This window comes from Opisthocomus hoazin, chromosome 5 (genome assembly GCF_030867145.1).
Source record: "Opisthocomus hoazin isolate bOpiHoa1 chromosome 5, bOpiHoa1.hap1, whole genome shotgun sequence".
Lineage (NCBI taxonomy): Eukaryota > Metazoa > Chordata > Aves > Opisthocomiformes > Opisthocomidae > Opisthocomus > Opisthocomus hoazin.
In genome coordinates, this window is record NC_134418.1 from 42,507,130 (window position 1) to 42,522,876 (window position 15,747).

The 15,747-nt window shown below is 51.0% G+C and overlaps 1 protein-coding gene and 1 long non-coding RNA gene across 5 annotated transcripts in view; one reads left to right on the top strand and one right to left on the bottom strand.

Moving 5' to 3' along the window:
* Nucleotides 1–12,188, bottom strand: part of MAML3 (mastermind like transcriptional coactivator 3) — a 248,799-nt gene extending 236,611 nt beyond the window's left edge. For both annotated transcript variants that reach the window (XM_075420994.1, XM_075420993.1), the window contains exon 1: nucleotides 11,212–12,188. In XM_075420994.1, the coding sequence (XP_075277109.1) occupies nucleotides 11,212–11,646 (435 nt within the window). In that variant the 5' untranslated portion in view covers nucleotides 11,647–12,188. The remainder of the gene's footprint in view (nucleotides 1–11,211) is intronic.
* Nucleotides 12,181–15,747, top strand: part of LOC142361414 (uncharacterized) — a 28,236-nt gene continuing 24,669 nt past the window's right edge. For all 3 annotated transcript variants that reach the window (XR_012764010.1, XR_012764011.1, XR_012764012.1), the window contains exon 1: nucleotides 12,181–12,658. This is a non-coding gene — a long non-coding RNA (uncharacterized LOC142361414). The remainder of the gene's footprint in view (nucleotides 12,659–15,747) is intronic.

The window sequence follows — 15,747 nt, forward strand, 5'->3', positions numbered from 1 at the left end:
AGCTGGGAGGAAAGACTGGGGGAGAAGACCTACCAAGCTCCTGCTAGCGCAGGTGGGAACATGCTCCGGGCTTGCATGGGCACCTTCCAGTCAGTCTCTCAGGACTACAAGGAGGCTGACAATCTTCAGCACGTGTTAGCAAGCAAACATGAAGCACATCGAAAGGATATTTCCCCCCCTCCCCAGGTAACAAAGCAGCTAATCTCCCTGTCCTCTCTATTCCCACTGCTGCTAGAGGGACCACAAATGGCCAACCGTAATGTGTAATTCAGGTGCACTACAGCTTCTCTTTGTAATGGTTTCAAGAACTTCCTAAAAGAGCAGGGAAAACACTGTATTTTCCCCTAATCCAATTCTCAGACTAAACAAGCAAGCCACTTCAGGCAAATTTCTCCTCAAGTTTCCAACTAAGAAAAATCAGCTTTAAAAATAGAAGCAACTGAAAACACAACTTTTGTTTGTTTCTTTTCAAAAAGTACTCCATGGCCTTAGGAGGAAGCCTTATCACGACCTACATGCGAGTGCAACTGCAGCAACACACAGCCTCTGAGGGCAGCACCCAGACAGTGAAGTTACAGAACTGTGATAAACTGCAATAACATATACATTTGACTTTCGCATCTGCACTCAGGCTGCTAACCCATCTCCACTAGGACAACTGTGGAGACAACCCTACTTAGCATTTAAGCAGAAACAGGCAAAACCAACCAACCAAAAAAAAGACCCCTAAAAGAACAACAAAAAATTAAAAACCCCACCCCACAAAACCTCCAACTAATTAAACCAAAGGCAAAAGCAAGAAAAAGATCCTACCCAAAGCAAAAATTCTGACAACGTGCATAATAAAATTAGTAGTATATGGAACTTGTCTAGTAAAAAAAAAATTTATATTTGATATTGCACTGATAGAAGTTTTATACAAATGTAGGCATTTAGTTGCCTCCCTTCACAACCAGAAAGCCATCTGATTCTCTAGCTGAAACACCGAATCTTAAAACACGGAGAAACTGTATATTTGTAAAAAATGCATCTCTGAATAACATGAAATATCTTACACTAGTTTATGCTCTGTTCCTTTACATAGCCCCAAGTATGAGTTAATCATTGTTTTTCACTTACTGGCCTGAGTTATTCGCCTACGTTTACAAACCTCTAAGTTTATAGATGAGGAGCTCAGAAAAGCTTCTCTTACCTTAAAAAAAAAAAAAAAAAAAAAAAAAAGTGCATTCTAAAAATGGAGACAAATCATATTCTACCATTCTTTGAGACGATCAGCACCATTTGCTCCTGCCATTACCTTCATGGGCAAGCTAGCCAGTCCAAATCTGTTCTGATAAACTCTTTCTGTGACTTTACGACATATGTTCACCATGTGTTCACTATCCACAACAGATAAGTCGCAGATCTGGGAAGTTAATAATTTTGAAACCAGAAACAACATCTTCCCCAGTAACCACTAGCGAAACTTGACATATGGAACACACTGCTTGGTAGAAATACCCATATTGCTAATACTGTCGTTTACCTGTTGTGCTAAAGGGCTGGGTTCTAACAAGTGAGCCGATTCTGAAATAAAACATCTGAGAAAGGAGAAAAAACAAACAAAAAACACAAACAAACAAAAAAAGGGCCACTGACTCCCATCAGTAACTTTTTTTAAAAATTTATTAAATCACCTATGCTAATCAACATTCAAAGTAGAATTTCACGAAAAATCCATTCGTAGAACTATAATTACATCATCTTTACTAATTCTCATATGACAAAGCAAAGTTGGCAGAAGTTGCTCCATCTGTGATCTTTTTTTCCTGGACCACTTGAATAAAAAATTATCATCATATTGTCCAGAGTTGGTTTCAGATAGAAGGAAAATAAAATTACATGCAAGCGTCTTTACCTCAGACACAGCTGCTCTCTTGAGTGTTACTTCAAGTCCCCTGTGTAAGTCAAGGTATCACATACCACGAATGGCGATACCTTTTACATGGGCCTCTCATAATTATTTTACCTAGTTTGTTATTCTACACAAAATTAAAATGAGCATGAACACTTCTCAGTAGCCTAAAAAAAATGTAATTACCATACTGTAAAGATCAAGCAAAATCATATTGTTCCTTGTTTTATCAGAGACACAAACAAAGTTTATCAATTTTCAGAAACAAATTAGGAAACAGAAGAATTACAAACACAAGCACTTTTTTTCCCTCCCTCCCTCCCGGGGGTCGCCTACCTGACACAAGTCCACGCTGCGGCCAGCTTGTTGTCTTCTTTGGATTAGACCGAGGCAAAAAAGATACTCTCCACAGCTTGTGGATCATCACCTCATCCTTACAAGTAACCATATCAGGATTCCCAGTAACACTCTGTCTGGTGTTCCATAAACCGCTGAAGTATTTCACTCCCACGTCAACTACAGCAACACACCACAACTACCAGGCTTTCAACCGGGAGCGGACCAGAGCACCGGCCGCGGACATGGGCATAGTCAGAGGGGACAGGCAGAGCTCGTCTCACCGCTTTGCTGATGTCGTACCTTCTGCCTCCCCTTGCTCCCTGAGCACTACACTGGGCAGTTTCACCTTCCACAAAAAAACCATCACAGTTTTTGTTCCAGACAGGTCGTTTCCCCAGCGGGCTCACCAGCCCAGCACCGGCACAGGACTGCAGCACAGAGGGGAGAGCAGGAGACCACCCCATTTAACGGCAGCAAATTGTTAACTTGCTTCAGCTGCCCCATCTAACTAACCCTAAGGCAGTAATAGGTGAGGAGACCATAAAGAGGTTAACTGCTTAGGTGTTCCAGAGACTATAATGTTTTCAGTACCTGCATAATAAAGTTCTTGTACTGAATGCAGCGTGCTATGAGAACACAGACACCTCATCTGGATAAACTACTCAAAAGACAGGTAAACATCATGCGTTCCTACCGCTTGCTTTAAGGAGCATGAAATTTTACAGTAAAAAGAGAGTAAGAGACAAGTTTGCCATTCCTGAGGAATCACTTTTTCAAGATACTTGGTATTTTGACACAAAATGAAAACCACAAAATACAGTGTTTCTTGTACTCAAATAACCATAGCAACTAGAAGGAAGGATGGTCTATGCCACCTTCCCAGAACCCCTCTCTGGCTGTAACTAGACTGCCACATGCTCTGTCACAGTAATAGGTGAGGGAGAGGTGAAGCTTTTAACGCCACTAGTCTAAATCAGTTTTGGTTTTGCTATTCTACATTCACAAATCTCCATTACCCCTACCCAGTGCTAGCATTTCCAACAACAAAAACGTTACTGAGCAGGGCAGTAAACCCTAGCATGAAGATAAAGTTTTTTTGGTTAGCTTTGTTGTAAATGAAATGGAGGAGAGAAAGCAAATGGAATTTTTTTTTTGTTTGCGTGATATAGAATATGTATTAAAACGGGCTAGGAAAAAACAAGCCCCTGTCAACTCCCCTGGGCTGAAAAAAAATGTAAAGCCAAATTATCCAGGTGAATTTTCAAAACTGCAGCAACCCAGCCTTTAAATAATCTTTCAGTCTACAAACCAGTTAGCACAAATCAGAAAAAAAAAAAGATAGCACTGCAACCTCAGCTTGGTATCTCCCCTTTTACTGGAATGCAAAGACTGCAAGCTCAGCCCAGAAATGCGCTGTAATAGAAGGACCTACAGATTATTTTGAACCATTACTTCATATCCAGCCATGGATTACATGCCAGAATGCTTCAGCTAATTTGGAGCTCAAACGATGTGGCCGCCGGTCAGTTACAGAAGCCTACAGTCTTCTGTGCGAGTTCGCTGAAGTCTTCAAAGCTACGTTACCTGCTTCGATGACAACTAAAAATATGTATAATGAATAGAGATACTGCTTGCCAAAAATATCATTAAAAATCGGTTATTTAATGTCAGTAGCAGTTTTCCCTGCGCTGACTCAGTCATGCACTGGAATGCAATCCAGAGAAATCAGAACAGCCACTAGCTTCAGAGACAAAAAATGAACAGTGGCAAAAATCACAGCTGAAATGTAACAATCTTTCTAGCAGCCTAAAGACAACTACTGCCAGCTAAAGCAGTCGCATTTTAAAGTCATTTTCTCAAATACTAGAGAGTCTGTAACCACAATATTCTGCATAAAGAGAAGGGGTAGAAATTGCTACAATTTCTCTTTTGGTTAAGTGCTGGTCATTCCTCCTTAATGTAAGGAAATATCTTAAATGATTAAAAAACTCCAGTACTTCCCAGAACTCTTCCAGCATCTCATCTGCCATAACCACCTCCCTTCCTCCTTCAGATTAAACACAATGAAGAAATGCCGAAACATCACAGTGGATTAGATATGAGCTAAAGGAAAGAGGCTGAAAATATAGAAAATGAGTGCGTACCAGCGGTTCTTAAACTTACTGGACTAGTACATCCCCTTTCGCCATCAACACTGATCATAAATCCTTTCACTTTGTCTTGCAGCGCTGTGTAAAAACCAGTGTATGCGTAGGTGTACTGGTTTAAACCTAAACACACGTAGATGGACATACTGGCTTCTTGTTGTGGTAACGCCCAGGGTCAGAGCGACGTTAAGGACCAATGCTCTGCTCTTTACCTAGGCACACAGTCTCCGAGGGCTCTCTCAACAGGCCTGAGATTTTCCCAAGCAGCACAAAGCTACACCTCCACTGCAGCGCTTCACAGCTGTTCGCCTGAACCTGAAGACCAGAGGAAAATGAAGTTGGATCATTTTGTTAAACCTGAAATGCTCCTGTACGGCACACAGTTAAAGCAATGCAGGGAGGAGACTGAAGTGTGAAGGAGGAAGGTGAGGAAGAGGCACAGCCCAACAGACCCACTTTCAGTCAGTTAAAATCTAACTCCACCAAGCTTCAATTGCCGAGAACTTTACAGAACACTACAGAGCCCTATATGAAAACCCTACAGAAAGTGGCCTTGACCAAAAACAAATACGGGAAAGAAAATCCTTGAGCTATTGGTCTTCCTCTTTATTAGCTCAGTTATTCTGAAAGTCATAAATTCAAGCCTCTGTTCTGCTCCATGTGTGCTGTGGTTGTGCAGAACTGACTGCAAGCAAACAGCAATAGATCATCCACGCTACCAACAGCACTGCAGCATTAGCCTGAGCAGTTACACAAACGTACAGAAAACACAAAGTTCCTACGGGCGGACACACTTCTCTCCGGCCAACTAAACACTGAAGTGTTCTTATCTCCTTGCCAATTTTAACTGCATGTTGCAGCAAACAAAATCAATACGAAAGAGGGAAGTCTTGAGAGCAAGCAGCTCAACCCCTTCCTGCAAGCACAAATTTTTGGCAGCTGCTATCTTATTAACCACTGCAAGTTTAAAAAGACATTTTTCTCTCAAATCCTAAGAAACTGAGTTTCAAGTATTCAAAGAGCAAACAGGAGCAGTCTACGATGACTTTTGGGCTACAAACGTTGTGAAACTGAAGCACGTGAGGGGGAAGCAAAAGCCATGAAAGTTATACGATTTTGTGATTCACCATCTTAGACAAACTAGGAAAATAAATACTTCCAATTGCTAAGACTCCCAAAGCCCCACTGAATGTACAAGTGTATTGCTTAGCCAAACAGCCTGTGAGATCCCAGGCTGGAAAACTGATTACAGGTTCATAACTCCAGTCAGAGACCGTACCTCACATTTCAGCTCACAAAACGACCCACTGGAAGGATTCCAGTCAGCAGCTCCTGGCTGTCAAACCTGTCCCTAAGCCTCTGCTAATGCAAGCACACCTCTCACATGAATTATACATATTGCAGCAATATGCAACCAAATGCCACATGCGCGCAAGTGTTTAAGTAAAAATGAACTCTGACTCCTTCGCTACTTACAGCCTTTCCTGTTTCGGTGTCTTAGGAACAAAATCATGGGCACTAGCACCAGGTGTTACTTAGCTCAGGTAAAATGTATGCTACCAGGTGAGCATGCTTTAACTAATAGGTCCCAGATGTTTATCCTGGGATGAGGGTGAAGTTTCACAAGCAGATTAAGGTGCCGCAAGACCCCCAGGAGGGATGGTCAGACAAATCATTGATCTGATCCAGCTGAAAACCAACCCAGGAAGAAAGGAAGAAGTGTGTCTGTCCTCCCCTACCTGCTCAGTGAACCAGCTGGTGGTGGAGGGACATGAGCAAGGGCTAGCGTTAGCGAAGGGAGGAGCAAGAAAACACGGCCACTGACAGTAGCATGAAAGACGAGACTTCTGCAGTGGCGGCAGCTCGGGCTTGCACCAGCTTAAGCCACTTGTGAAGCCTTAAGCTTTAGGTCAAGTCACTGTAAATTCAGGTTAACCTCAGTGCAACCAGTTGCCCTATTACAATCACACGTCAATATTCTTGGCTCTGCGCTAGCAGAACGAGTTTTGGACGTGTTCCAGCCAACGTTGTCCTTCCTGAACTCGACCGTGCCTAGAACTTCACTGCAGGACTTTCAACACGTGCTACTTGGTCAAGCTGAAGCTTCGAGTCCACTGTGGCTGGCTACCGTGTGTCAAAACATAACTTGCCCTGCTCCAGCTCATAATAACCCAACCCACTCTCTTTTAAAGGGATTCACTTTCTACCGGAGCATGTAAAGGTCACTAGAGGCTAGCAGTGCTTCAAGTGAAGAGTCTCGTCATTCCTTTCAGTTTGCTAAACTGAAACCTGTTGTGCTGATTAGCTGCAAAAGGAGGTCAACACAAAAACTCCTTGTCCTAAAGGACGGTAATCACACAGGAGCATCAAGCGCGAGCTGGTATGAAACGAAGAAGAAAAATGGGAGAGGCTGTGGAATACGAAAGACACAGAGATCCACCCTCAGAGCAAAATAAAAAGGGTTACACGATGACTCCTTCTATGATGCATAGGAGCAAGAAGGAGCGTTGTTGGCCTGGGATTTAATTCTGGTATCATCCCAGTTTTGCCTTTACGACCGACTTCACTCCAGTGTGAGCAAGATCAGACATAGCTTATTAACTGGAGAGATGCTTAACCCTAGTTAGTCATCAGGCATGAGTAAGGACTACTGTATTTGACCTCTTGTGGAAAATAAAGAGTAACATCTGAAAAATCAGCTTTCTTTTTCATCTTTGCAATGCTAGAGAAATAGACATTTCCTATGGTGTAACTGATGAACTCCTGAGCACCTGTGAAGCAAGTTGAACAGCACTATTACACGAGAAAGAACACAAGAAATGTGCACAGGTTTATGAACGTACACACGGGTACATATTAAATACAGCAGGTGTAAGCTTTGAAAAACTACTCAAGAGACTGACAGCGTTCTTCGGCACTCAATTTCATTAATGAAATTATCCATGAATCACCAAGACAAATTAAGAAGTTGCACTTCTCACTCTGGTTACCCTTTTCAACAAAAAGGAGAGTCTAGGGGTGAGGGAGGAACTACTTTTCTGTGGTGGACTACCTGCCAACAAGGAAGAGAGATCACCAGATTTCTGTAATTCTGAACACGTCATTCTGCCCCTACACAGAACCAGCTGAAAGGACTGGCGTGCCCATCTCCCCTCCCTCGGGTAGAAGGGCAATGCGTCCACTGACTTCCACGAGGCAGTGCATTACCCAGAGTGGGTAAAAAGCAGTATTGGAAAACATCGTATTTACCAGCCGTGTTTTCTCTAACTTTAAAGTAATTCTGAAATGGCAAAGTACGCTTTGGCAGGGGAACAGAAGAGATGATCTAATAGGTCATTTGACTTCCGTCACTAATTTCTCCAATCTAAACAACATTTCATGTTTACGGTGTTTAAAACTCATTTACCTAAGGACTGGTTTTAGGGTTAGAAATGGTCAGTACAACAGTAGCTATCAAACTCATAATCATGCTAACTAAGAAAAGTCTTGAAAAGCTTTTAAAATAGCAAAAAGTAGCTCCGGCCCCTTTATACTTCACAGCAGAGCTCAGATGCAAATAAATGTGCATTAGAAGATCAGCATGGTAATTACAGATGTAGCGTTTCGTTGGGCAAAATAATGCACAATAAGAACAGCAGCATCAGAGGTAAGAAACAGGTGACAGAACTTGCAATATTTATTACATATTTAGCCATTTATTATATACTTGGCTGTTTATTTTATACTAAATATACCTTATTTATAAATCATTTTCTATATAATGCGTGTATGTGTATACACACACAGTATCTCTGAACCACACACAATAACACGGATGCAAAGCCAGGAGACTCTTGCACTTAAAAGAGGAAACAAGAAGGCAGATTCGCTCACAAAGAACCAAAGAACCAAAATAATGTGTTGCTATTTCCTGGAACGAGTCCGAAGATGAGCAGCAGAGTTTTGGATGGGCTGCAAATTTTCCCAGTACCTCCTATGAAAACCAAGCTGGTACAGCATTCCAATAATCCAGCTCAAAGGCACGGAAAACAACTCTGGCTTTTGCCTGGTTGAAGGGGGGTGGGGGGTGGGGGGAGGTCCTCCCATACATTTATAAACCATCCTTATTTTTGTGCATGTGCCAGTCAATGCCTGTATGGAAGAAAACTAGTTCTGAAACCCACTGTTCTCCTCAAGCAGAAGAGGCTGAAATAGTTACAAATCCAGATATTTCAAATTCAGCAAGTGAAAACTTGGGTCTATAACAAGACAGAAATTCAGAGGAGATCAGCAATTCACGAAATACAGACAAGCCTATGCTCCCACACCCCTTTTTGAAAAAAGGCCCCCATTGATGGCTGCTTGTCAGTTGACATGGAGTCCTAAACAGTGGAAACTGCATAATCCCTTTCACCAACTCGGGGAGTGAGGGTGTAAACTGTGGGGGTGGCGACAAGGAGCGCTGTACGGACCGGGCAGCTGGTACTCCATCACACGGAGAAAATCAGAGCGTGTGCCTGCAAGCAATCACCTTCTAAAGACAACGTTTTACCCAGCTTGTGGAAGGGCACCTCAGCACGTGTGTCGGCACCAGCTTCTGGGAGGGTCTGTGGGGTGACCGGGTGCCGTCACCCAGCGCAGCCCTCCCCTCCTTTCTCAGTGCCTCTCGGCTTGGAGGCGGACCCACACGCACCCTGGTAATACCTTGCCCTGATTTGCCCTGATAAGAAAGAATCAGCAATGGCATTTCTCGCTATCTCTGTTGTATTTGTTGTCATTTAATCCTGACTGCTTCCTTTCCAAATAGTGCAGTTTAATAATCTAAGGGAAGAATTTAATAATGATTCTGTGTGACGAGTAAAGCAGTACCAGACCCACACGTTTGCTCCCCTGTAAGCCCCTCAGCTGGAGTTTACCAGAGCACAGGAGAGAACCCCAAAACATGGTTTGCCTTTTTCTCATACCAGAAGAAAAGGTTAAATAAAGTTGGACTGTTTTGGTAAATAAAAATCTCGATGCACGTAAACAGGGAAACTTACCAAACTGTTACAACTGCTAGAAAAGTTGTTTGGTGGAGGAGGGGGGGGTTCTACTATAAAAAGCATAAATGCCTCAAAGAAAATACTTTTTCATTGCCCTAAACAGAGTGATTTCTTGGATTTTTTTCCACATACCCACGAATGTTCCCTAACATTCATAGACATTAGACAAAACCCGTAATTAACTCTCTGCAAGTGACACAGCGCAGATAACGTTTCTGAATTTTTCGGCAACATTTGTGCACGCATTCTTTTTTTAAATAAAAAGAGGCTGACGGTAACGGGTCACTTTTCACGAAGCATTAGGATTTCTCTTTCGAAGAGCGCAGGGCGCACCGAGCCCGTCTGCACGACACGAAGGCTGCAGCCCGAACACCCGGCGGCGAGGCGCTCGGCGGCAAACCGCCCCCGGGCCGGCCGCTCCGCGCCCCCCGCCCGCCGCAGGCCCGCGGCCGGCAGGGCCGCAGCGCCTTCCCTCCCTCCCTCCCTCCCTGCGCGGCTCCGCTTCCGCGGCTGCAGCCCGCCGAGGGCCGAGCCGCCGGAGCCAAGCCCCGGCCCCGGGGGTGCGTGTGGCCGCCCCGGCCCTGCGGGAGGGCGCCGGGTGGAAGGGAGCGGCGGCCGCGCCTCGCCGGCAGCACCGGGGGAGCAACAAGATGTCAGCGAGGGCTTTCTGCTTCCTGTCGGCCAGGCGGCACCGCCCCGCCCCGCAGCCCCGCTCCCTCCGCTCCCCGCGGGGCTGGCCGGCGACGGGGGCCGCTCTCCGGCCGCGAGGGAGGGACGGGAGCGGGGAGGGGGGGACTGCCGCCGCCGAGGCGATCCCCGCGCCTCCCTCCGCGCCGCGGCGGACAAAGCGCCCGGCGGCACCGCAGGCCGCGCGGGGGGAGCCGGCGGGCGGAGGGCGGGCTCGGCGCGGCCCCAGACAAACGCAACGCTTATGGGGGGGGGGGAAGCTTTGTCACGGAGACCCCCCCCACCACGCGGGGGCCGGGGGCGGGCGAGAGGGAGGGACGTGCGGGGCTTGTCAACCACACGCTGCCAACGCGCCTCCCTCCCTCCCTCCTCCCCGCCGCCCATTGTGCGCCCGGCAGACGGCGGAGACCCGGCGGCCCCCCGTCCTGACCCGGGGCGGGAGGGGGGAACGCGTCGGGACACACACGCACACACACGCGCGCGCGCTTGCTTCCCCCGCGGGAACGCGCACGACTGGCCCCCGCGACCCGCTAATAAATAAGGCTGAGACGGGAGCGCGGGGCCCCGCTCCCCCCCGCACCTTCCTTTACTATTCATCGCCGGCGCAGCCCGGGAGCGGGGAAACTCCGCTTCCTACTCGCCGCTGCGCTCCTGCCGGCCCAGCCCCCGCCCCCCGGCTCCTCGCCGAGCTCCTTAAAACCGAGCGAACTTTAGGCAGCGGCTCAGCCGGCGCGGGGAGCCCGGCTCCCGCACACCGGGGCTGCCCGGGCGCGGAGCCCGCCCCCCGCGGCGGGATTTAAAGGGGCAGAGCCCGCCGCGGCGCACGCACGGCCGCGCAGCCCCGCGCCCCCACCCCCACCCCCCCCCCGCGGAACACGCACGCACACAAAACCCTCCCCCGGCTCTCGGCAGCCGGTGGCGTCGCTTCGTCCCCCTCTCCCCTGCCCAGAGAGACGGGGGAAAAAAGTTTGTCCGCCTCCCGCCGCCGCCGAGTTGCGAAGCCGGCCGGCAGGCCCCCCCCGCCCCCTTCACTCCCGGGGGCCGGAGCCGAGCCCCGTCCCCAGGGTCGGCCTCCGGCTCGGCGAGGCGCGGAGCGGCCGGCGACCCGCGCTCCCCCCCTCACCATGATCAGCGTGTGGTTCCTCTGCTCCGCCGCGGCAGGCTCGGCATCCTGCTGCTGCTGCTTGCTGGGGTGCTGCTGCTTGCTGCCGGCGCCGGTCTTCTTGGCCCTCTGCTCCAGGGTCCGCTGGTAGAGGCTGACCGTGTCCCTGCGCTCCAGCTCCAGCTGCTCCGCCTGGGCTTGCTGGTACCTGCTCTCGCAGCTGACGTGGTGCCGCCGGCAGCCCTCGATGCGCTGCCTCAGCCGCTCCACCACCGTGCTGTGCTTGGGGACGCCGCCGGCAGCCGCGCTGCTGCCGGGGGCGGCGGCGGGGGCACCGTGGGGAGCGCCGGCGGCCCCGGCCCCGGCCCCGCCGAGGCTGCCGCCGCCGCTCAGGTTGTTGTTGATGCAGATGCTGCTGCCGTTCGCGGCGGCAGCGGGGGCTGCAAAATCCCCCATCCTCTTCCCCGGGCACACTATTTTGGAAGAACTTTTTAATCCTGCCCTTCACGCGCAGGCAGCCTCCTGCGGGGTCCTGGTGGGATACTTTTTAGAGAACCCCGGGCGGAGGGCGGGGGGGGACGGAGGGAGGGGGCACCACCATGTATCAGGGAAACAGCGATCCCAGGCAAACGTTTCTCTCTGCCCCCCAGCCAATCCCTCTCGAGAGGCTCCAAAACATTAAAAAGAGGGAGGGGAATAAAAGGGAGAAGGTGCTCAGAGGTTATCGCCAGGCGCGCAGCCCGCGCGCACGCAGACGCGCACAAAAAGCGGCACCACGAAGCGGGCAGCGGCGGCTCGGGCCGCCAGCTCCGGGAGGGGTCAGAGCAGCTCCTCTCCCCCTTTCGCCTTTTCATAATCCGTCGTTTCCGAGCGGGGGCCGCGGGGGGCTCTGCCAACGGCCCTCTCTCCCCATGGATCGGGAGGGACACGCGCGCCCCGCCGCATGCACCCGCGCCGGCACCCGCGCCCGCTCGCACGCGCGCACCCGCATCCGCGCGCCGGGCGCACGCGGCGGACTCGCTCGCCGCTCCCCGGCGCCGCCCGCCGGGCCCGTCTCCCTCCTAGGAAAAAGTTTTGGCGTTCGCGCCGCGGCGCGCTCGCGGAGTGCCCGGGCCGCGGGGCTGCATTTCAACGGGAGCCCGGGCGGCAGAGCCCCGCGCCGGGGGAACTCAACGCGTCAACCATCCGGCCCGGGCGGGAGAAGGGAAAAGGGAAAAAAAAGAGAGAGAAAAAAGAAGTGGAGCTCTGAAGTCTCCGCGGAACGCCGAGCTGATGCAGCCTAGCGCTCGGCCCTGCTCTCCCTGCTGCCGCTCCTCCTGCCACCATCACAATGATCACACGCTCTCCTCCTCCTCCTCCTCCGTGCCAGCGGAGTGATACCAGGACGGGAGCGCTCCGCGAACGCGGCGGCAGCACCGGCGGCGGCGGCGGCGGCTCCTCCAGGCCGTGAGGCAGACCCCGGGACAAGGTGCAAAACCCGGCACGGACGTCGCCCGGCAGGAGCGGGCGCGGCGCTCCGCCCCCCCGGCGGGAGCGGCCGCGGCGCGGGGTGCCCGCAGGCAGGGAGCGGGGCGGGGGCCGCCACCTGCCGCCCCCCCTCCCCCCCCGGCCGGGGGCGGTGGCTGCGCGCTGTGCCGGCGGGCAGCGCCCGGCCTGAGCCCCGGCTCCGGGGGGGGGGGGGGGGGGGCGGGGGGGTAGGCAGCGCGTGCCGGGGTTGCCGCGCGTGTAAACTGTTGCGTAATGGAGGCAAAGGGCGCGCGACGCGGCGAACTTCGCGTCCCGGCGGGAGGGCCGGGGCAGCGCGGCGTTTTACCGGGGACCGGCGTTTTACCGGGAGCTGCGTCCCGGGAACCCACGTTCGAACCGTGCGTGAAGGGGTTGCTGTTTCCCAACTGGCACGGGGGGCCAGGCACTTCCAAATTATTATTATTATACTTCCAAATTATTATTACTTCTTTTTTTTAACATACCTATATAGACCGGAGTTGTCTCCGAGGCGCCCTCGTTCTCTACCAGGCAGCTGGAAATCGAGAAAATTGGGAGCTCATACATTAGTCATGAGGTCTGATTTAAATCAGCTCCGACTCTGCCGCCGCCGATGCGCGCGGGATACTCTTCCTGCGCTGCCGGCGGCGGAGGGGCCGTCTTTGTCTCCTCTGAGCGCTCAGCGACACGAAACTGGGTTTTGATTTCATTCTTCCCGCAACAATTCCCGGCTGCGCCGAGATGGGAAATAACAGCGGGCAGAATAGAGCCGGGGCGGCCTCCCCGCGCGGAGCGCCGCTCCCCTCCCAGCTCCGGGGCCGGGGCCGCTCCGTCCCGCGGCCAGCGGGGGGGAGTGCCGGCCCCGCTCGGCGGCGGCCCGGAGCAAGGGGAAGCTGCGAGCCCGGCGCCGCGGGCCGGGATCGGGCCCCCCCCCCCGGTGATCTGGGAGCGCGGGGGGGGGGGGGTGAGCTCGTCGGTAAGCGCTCCCCTCCGTGCTCTCGTCAGGCCGGGGGCGCGGGCGGGGCTCGACCCGCGGAGCCGAAGTTTTTGTGTTCCCCCGCAGTGCCCCCTGCAGCCCGCCGGCTCGCGCGCCGGCAGCTCCCCCGCCCCCCCCGCGCCGCGAGCCTCCCCCGCGCCCGCCCCGTCAGAACGGGCGTGAAAACGGGGTGGGCTCGCGGTGGGGTTTTTCATTCACAGCCTGCTTTGGGGTGCGCGGTGCCGAAGCCGTGCGCCTTTCCCGCGGCGGGGATGCGCGCCGCCTGCCCGCCCGCCCTCCCGGAGCGGCGCAAACGCGCCCGAGCGCCCGCGCCAGCACCGCGCACGGCGGTCTGTGGGTGCGCGCGGCGGCGTCACGGCAGTGGTACCCCAGCCTAGAGAAAACGGGGGGGGTTTCTCTCTCGGCTTTGTCCCTCGGGCCTGCCAGGCTGCACAGCCCAGGGGTGATCATCCGAGCAACAAAGTTTTGCAGTAAGCAGTGCTTCGTGTTAGGAGTTTTGCAAACAGGGCAATCACCAGTTGTTTTATTTTTTTTTTTTTTGGGGGGGGAGATATTTTTTAATTGGCTGAGGTTAAAACGAAGCTGAGCAAAGATGCGTCCGTCCATTCCTCCGGTCATTTTAACAGCAGCAGTGATACCGGCATTATTCTACAGTGCAGCCTGTGACAAGAGAAGGCACTACCCCCTATACCTGAAAACAATCAACAGAATCAGCATTTCACAACAAATGTCAGTCACGCTGCGTTGCTTTACAGCTGTCACCCAGCTCCTAAGCGCTAAGTAAAAATTTTCGTCCAGCGGGAGTTTTCTTTTAAAGCCAAGTGTTGGATGGCAATTGCAGAATAGCGTAATATAGATAAGCTTTCACAGTTCATTTCTGCATCACTTTTATTTTAAGGATAGTGACACAAACAATTACCAGCTTCTGAAAAACTAACGGCAAAATGAGCTACTCGGGGAACTATTTAAATTCAATTTTTGTGAAGGACAACACTTCTGCTACGCCTTGAGTCTGAATAAATAAAAACGGGAAAAAAACCCCTCAGCTTACAGCCTGGGCAATGCAAGAAAGCGAGAGGTCTCGGGGCTGTTCTGCTGCTGACTATTGTCATTAGAACAGATGTTCTTCACAGCCTTGACCAAACAACTCTGTTCTGTGATCGAGAACACAAGCACGGACTCGCTCGTGATAGATGCACGCCCTTACATTTATGACCGTGGACTTACGCACACTCGCCTTTCATGTAGTAATGTACATTACGTATGTAGTAATTTACTTTGCATGCACAGGTGTGTACATGTATACTTCCCCCCCCACCCCAACCCCACACATCAGTTTTAGAAAACTATCTTCACAACTGGAATTTCAAAAGAATCAACTGTATCAGAATTCCAAGTGGTGTAAGATGAACTTGCTGATGCCAGCAGTTGAACACTAATGCCTACTGATATCAGCTGACAGGACACTAATTACTAGTTACAGGAGATGATTGCTTGGTAAAGGATCTGTTCATTGAGTTACGATTTTGAAAAATTATAAAGTACAGGCCTGATCTGTGAAAAGACACACAGTATGAAAATACAGCATACGTTCTCAAGATGATTATCATGACAGAGATCTGTCTAATTAGGAAGAATCTATTTTAATGCTGAGATATGAAAGAGCCCAGCTGGGAGAGGAATTTAGAGGAAGACACAGAAACATGGCTGTTAAGCTGACAGCAAGTGCAGCCTAAGCATGTTCCAATGACAGCTTCTAAAAAAAAATTTCATCTCAGCATTTAATCAATAGTGGTTTCAGAACAAGTACAGCCTTACAGATAATCTAGCTAGTCATATTAGTGGGAGGAGCTCCATAAATAATACAGAAAATATGCCTTTGCAGAGCAACATACTGAAACCCCTTTTCTTTTGTCAGCTGAGCTAGGGGTTATCCAGTGGATGGGCAACATTAAAAATACCACATGAATGAACATGAATCCCATTCTATTAGAAACCACTCTTTGGTTCCTGGCACTGCCAGTCAGGCTGGAAATGGCCGTCGTCGTGGCAGCAAGTTTCAAACCATCTTGGGC